A 6,321-nucleotide genomic window follows, 5' to 3' on the forward strand; every position below is an offset into this window, starting at 1 on the left:
TGTTGCTGGGTGATGTTTATACTAAGTCAAGGACTTTGCAGTTTCTTGGGCCCTGCCAGTGAGAGGGCTGGAGGGGCACAGGAAACTGGGAGGGGACACAGCCAGGACAGGTGACTTGAACTAGCCAAAGAGGTATTCCATACCATATGACATCATGCTGAGTATATAAACTGGGGGAAAGAAGAAGGAAGGGGGCAGAGGGACATCCGGCGTTACGGCATTTGTCTTCCCAGGTAACTGTTACACATGACGGAGCCCGGCTTTCCTGGAGATGGCTGAGCACCTGCCTGCCCATGGGAAGTAGCAAATTAATTCCTTGTTTTGCTTTGCTTGCGTGCGTGGCTTCTGCTTTACCTATTAAATTGTTCTTATCTCAACCCCTGAGTTCTACAGTCCTTTCTGATTCTCCTCCCCATCCCTCTGGGTGAGGGGGAGTGAGTGAGTGGCTGCGTGGGGCTTGGTTGCCAGCCAGGGTTAAACCACAACTGCACTGAAGCAGCTACAGAGTGCTGAGTCTTGTTCTGATGTCCACCACTTTTAAAAGCTATTAAAAAACACTGCAAGTATATTTCAAAATGCCAAAACATACAAGTCATGCCATTCCTCTCAAAGGCAAGGTCAGGATGGGATTCAACCACAGTTTAGGAAATCCTACGTGGCAAGCTCCAGTGTGATAATGGAGAGGGGCAAAGATGAGGCATCCTCTGAAAGACAGACCAGCCTTCTCCTCAGCCATTGGACTCCAACCAGCAAGCAGTTAAGGAAAGATTTGGGACGTATTTTGGGCACACACTTGTAATCACAATCATCCCCCAGCCACATAGTGAAGCCTTCTCCCCCTTAACCTACCTCCCTGCTAAGTTGCATACCAGAACATGTCATGGGGATGCCACAGAAGAGGGCAGAGACAGACATAATTCCCACCACAGATTTTTAATTACAGCCCATGGCTTAAGGGAGGCAGAACCACCACTCGGTTGAATGAATGTCCCCAAGGCCAGGCAGGTTGCATGAAGTCACTCCTTGCATGGGGATACTCAGGACAGTCATGTAAAGGGACATCTCCCTTCAGAAAAGGGCAGTGGCATCATCTCCAACCACATGTGAACGAAGCTGTCTCACCGAGCAGAGTGAGCAGGAGAAACTGCTTACTCTTTTTTCTCTTTTTTTGCTAGAGAACTGCCTGGCTTAAAAAATACATGAGCGCTAGCCCAGAAATAAGTGACTCTTCTCCAAAATTAATGCACGTATAGATACTGGCTGACATTTCCAATATGATTAGTGTTCACATTATCTCAACTTTCAAAACGTAGTAGGCTCTCAACTTTAGGATGCTGCCCTCTGAAGTTGCCTCAGATCGAGCTCTCTAAATGCACCCATCACTGTGGGAAACATGATGACAGACAAGACCTAATCACAAACACAGGGGAAGAGGGACTCCCACCAGGACAGCTGGTGATGAGCACAGTCTGCTTGAAATGTCTGGGAACCTGCAACCTCCTGTTGCCAGCAAGCAGTTGGGAAATGAAGCATCGGCAAGCTGAATCTGCAGCGCTGGTTGCTTGTGTGCACAAGGGCATCAGCATTCTTCAACCCAAATTACCTCGCTTGGTTTTAGGAGCTCCGAGGGAAACAATGAAGGACAGCATTGACTTAGGACTGTTGTTTTGATTTTTTTCTAATCCTTTCTGAAAAAAAAACATGTTGAAGGTGGTTGGGGGAGGGAGTGTGCGAAAGGGGAGAAAGTTCTGGTGATGTCAGCTCCTATCGCCATGGAAACTGAACATTTTTAGTGACAATGGAGTCTTCCTCCTTGAGCTGCTGGGTTGCGTGGGGAGCAGGGGCAAGCAGGGCAGGGGCACATGAGGGAATTCATCTAACTAAAACTATAGCTTCTGGCTTTCCAAGGGAGTGAGGAGAAAACTACGAATGAATGCCTGAATACATGGTTTATGTAACCAAGACACGTCTGGGGCAATAGCAGCAAATAGTCATTATGCTCTTTGATAAAACATGCTGTCATGCAGCAAGCCAGATGGAGGTATCTCAGCTGCCTAGGAACACCCGACAGAACAGTCCCTTGCCTGCACTTTGCTTTTCCAAGCTACAGTTTATTCTTCCAACTTTTGCTGCCCTGTTGGTGTTTGTTTGGAAAGGGAGAAGGGAAGAGCAGAGATTGGGAAGTATAGTCCTTATTGTTGAAATGGAGCGAAGCTGCATATCTTTTAGGCAGTGCATTACTTCCCAACATCATGGGTGTTTTCTTCAGAGCCAAATTTATGACCTCCCTTAAAGGCAGTGACAGTCCAGGACCATGAAAAAGGAGAAGGCCCTTAGAGAAAACTGATTAGCCTCTGGATCACGATCTAACTCACTGGCATAGAGAAAAGATGCAAGATCTAATGCAGGATGTCTTTTCGTAGTCAGCAGGCTAAGGCAGCATCTGGACCCAGAGTAAGGTGAAGCTGAGATCCAGGTGTGGGACCAATCAGGATAAAGCTTGGGGCTTAAATTTGAGGTTAAGTAAAAGCCTATAGTCTGTATGTAAGGGCAATTTTGAGCCTTGGATTTGATTTAAACAGCGCAGACAAATTTAATGAATTTCAAAGAATAATGAATTAATAACCACAAGCTTTTGTAACTCAAAATACATTATATAGTCATTAGTTCTATATAACCAAATGGAAAAAAATCTTTCTTTAGCAGAAGTCTTTTGAGATCAGATATTCTAATGAGATTACTATCATTTCAGCCTGACACCTCATGAGGAAAATTGTATAGAAATCAGGAAACAAATTTCTTTCAGTTTTGGACCTGAAATGAAAAATCCTCCACACTGATTATTTCATATCTAAGGAGTTGATTCTAAGTCTCCTTGGCATTGAAAGGAATTCAGATACGAGCTTTTTTCCTAGTATTGCTATCAGATGCACAAAAGACTCTCTGTTCAAATTTCTGCCAGCAACAGCAACTGAGGGAAACATATAAATGGGGTTTACTCCCTTCTCACCTAGGCAGGATGAATTTCACTAATTTTCTGCATGGAGTAAGCATTTGAGCTCACTCTCATTTTTTAGCATTGCCCCACCGATTTCTTCATCTCTCCGGATCACGTCACCCACATACCATGTTTGCAGGGACACTAAGCAGAGCAAAACCCTCAGTTCCCAAGCCTTTTACCCCATACACCAATGATCCCGTGCCCACTTGGAGCAAAGCCTTCCTCCCAGCATACTGCAGCACATCACCCACACGGAGGAGCACTGTGGGCTCCAAGGTCCCCCTTCCAAACACAACACACCTGTTTTTCCCTTTCCTCCTCAAAGGCTGATGTGGTAGGGACTCCAGTCACCAGTAGTTTTGCCACCAGGAGCTCAGGCTAGCACAGGCAATGATCTGGCATTGTCTGTGCTAGCACCTGACACCACCACGTGTCAGGAGCTTTAACTTAGCCTTTCCCAATGAACTCACAATCCCCATGTCGGGCCATTTTAAATCAGACGCTAATCACAGCAGGCTCAGCCACAAGAAAGGTCTTCCCATCTCACACGTTGTGTTAATTCAGAAAAAGCTACAACTTTCATCTGCCTGTTCCCCTTTCAGGCACAAGCTGGCTGAGAATCAGCCTTCCAACTTTTACTCCCGAACTGAGTTTGAAAATCTCTGCTCCCTCCAGAAGCAAACAATTATACACCCTTCCAGAGAGAATGACTTTCAAGTCTTGCTATAGAACTGTGTCAAAAGCAAATATAAAGACAGTGTTGCGCTGCACCACAGAGGAAAACTCTGCAAAGTGAGCTCAAACTCACTCTGGTTCAGTCAGTGATACACACACTTTCAGGTGACAGCAAATGCAGGTAATTACTTGCTGGAAGGAAGAAGAAAGTTGGGGTTTCTCTCCGAACAGACATTCACTTGTTTGCTGTAAGAACAGCAATATTAAGTATTTATTTCTGACCCTTCTTTTTTTTTTTTTTTTTTTATTAACTATACCACAAGGCAATCTAATTGAAAATGGACAAATTCACAAAAGCAGATGCCCACTGGCATTGGAGATGGGGAGATGGACATTGGCTGTGATTCAATAGACAAATCCTGGTAGGCTTTCCACTTCATACACGTAGAGGGGAAATCTGAGCTTCACCATAGCAACTTTGTTGTAAAAAACGCTCAAATGTCAACTTGTCCCAATAGTACCATGGGTAAGGCCAGTGCAATACAAAGACAAAAAAAAGAGTAACAAAAATTACATTCCTACCTTTGAAACACTGCTGCTGGAAACAAAGCTAGCTTAGTCCTGGTAAAGGTTACACCTGTTCCACTCAGACATTTTAACCGGAAAAAAAAAGGTTCCAGGCTAGCTCTTCAGCTGGTACAAAATAACACCCTTCACTGAAGTTGTGCAAGATAGATGGCTGCACATGAGCTGGGGAGCCAAGCTACATTGTCTAATGTTTCTTCCATAGACTGCTAACCCTAAGGAGTCTGATTCCAGCTCAGCAGATGTACTGGAGTAGCACCAACGTGGAAACCTTCCCCTCAGGTACATCATTTCTGTTCCATGCAAGACTCTAGCAAACACTGAACAAATAATCCCAGAAACCATCGACCTACCCAGCCATAACAATGAAGAAATCCAGGCGATTCCAGGTATCTCCAAGGTAACACTTCTTGCCAAAGATCCCCAGGGCCACCATCTTTAAGACCATTTCCATAGCAAAGAAGATGAAGATGAAGTCATCAAATACCTGCCAAACAGAAACCCAAGAGTACATTTGATAAGCATTCTCAGCCTTGGACTTTAAAACACAAAATGTGAGGTAAATACAAATTTCAGTACTTCTGAAAAATTACTTGGAGACAGGGCTGGAAAAGCTTCTTCCATGCAGCCCTAGCATCACAGCTTCCTGCTGCTCAAGTAAGCAAGGAGCTTTTATAGTTGGTTTTTTCCCCATGGGTGAAGATATCGCTGTAGACTCAGAGACTCCTTACAGGTACTTGAAAAGGAGGTGTTTGCTCAGCACCAGCAGGCCCAAACCTGGCCAGGGAAACAGTGCCCTTTCCAAGGTCTCCCAGGAGTGATTTCCCATCACTCTGCTGCAAACAGCTCAGCTAAGGACATAGTGCAGCTTCATATACACCTTGAGCTGCACATACCAAACACAGATGGAAGCTTCAGGTATCTGAATGTCACAGCCTTAGCAACACTACAGATGACATTTACTGTCACCTTCTCTTCGGGGAAGCAGCAAGCACAGCTAGTGCATTCATAGGCTGGACGTCCCCATGGCTCTTCTTGGCATACCTTTTGTTTCTTCTCCCTTTGGGCATCCTGAATGCAACATTACCTGAAGACTTAGTACTCTTACTGTCCCGAGTACTGAATGCATTGGGAGGCTGTTATTCTCTCCTGCCTGGATATTGTAACCTTAATTATTTCTCTGAGCTATGTATGTTGTAGCTGTCTATATCAGGAAATGCCTGCTTATGCACCGGATCAGGAAGGCTAACAACTGGTCTGTATTGCAGGGTCACAAGTAGACCTAATTCATTATCTATCCCTCACCCCATTCCCCTCCCGAAAGCAAACTCCTGCCATTTTACAACAGGATCGCTTACTGCCAGGGACATTCTTGCCAATCTGTCTAGGAAGGTGTTGCCCACATGCTGAAGGAAAGCATGCATGAAAATTTGTGACTTGGACTGAGGCACCATCACAACAAGAAGGAAGTCTGCTTACCTGCAAGATTTTACACCTGTCAGAAAGGCAGTCCATATCCTCACATGGCTGGTACATCCCCAGGGTAACGCAGTTTAACAAAATCACCATCATGCTGACACACTCAAACCACGTGGAAAAGAGTCAAGGAAAATTTCTGTAAAACCATCATGTCTGAGATAAGCTTCCTCTAGGCTCGGGGTGACAAAATAGGAACATTAAGGGAAATAACAACTGCTAGTAAGCCGATTTATTACATTCTTATGTTTTCCCCCCCTCAGTTCCTCTCTACTCCACTTCTTGATTAAGCCAAAACTCTTTTGAAAAGAAGGAAGCAGAGGTAACACAAACACCTATGGTATTTATAAAGTCAAATTATTCCCATAGCTAAGCACATGCTCACTCCTCTCCTGTTGGTTTGCTGAGTCCCTTCCCTTGTCAGTTTACTGACTCTTCCAAACACACGGAAGAGACTTTCCATGGTGGACTATACCCAAATCTAGCACAGATGTCTATGATCTGGGGATCTAAATCAAAACAGACAGTCAAATCTATGTGAGCCTAGTGATTACTGCCCTTCTAGGAAAGGGATACAGCACAAA

At 44.7% G+C, this 6,321-nt stretch overlaps 1 protein-coding gene across 1 annotated transcript in view; it reads right to left on the reverse strand.

Annotated features, from left to right (window-relative positions):
• CACNA1I (calcium voltage-gated channel subunit alpha1 I) overlaps positions 1 to 5,833 on the reverse strand; it is a 92,028-nt gene extending 86,195 nt beyond the window's left edge. Inside the window, exons 1-2 of the mRNA XM_037390312.1 lie at positions 5,741 to 5,833; positions 4,615 to 4,748 (exon numbers count right to left, since the gene is read on the reverse strand). Of these exons, the coding sequence (XP_037246209.1) occupies positions 4,615 to 4,748; positions 5,741 to 5,833 (227 nt within the window). The remainder of the gene's footprint in view (positions 1 to 4,614; positions 4,749 to 5,740) is intronic.
• Between the last annotated feature and the right edge of the window lie 488 nt (positions 5,834 to 6,321).

The sequence above is a fragment of the Falco rusticolus genome, chromosome 5, assembly GCF_015220075.1.
Source record: "Falco rusticolus isolate bFalRus1 chromosome 5, bFalRus1.pri, whole genome shotgun sequence".
NCBI classification, from domain to species: domain Eukaryota; kingdom Metazoa; phylum Chordata; class Aves; order Falconiformes; family Falconidae; genus Falco; species Falco rusticolus.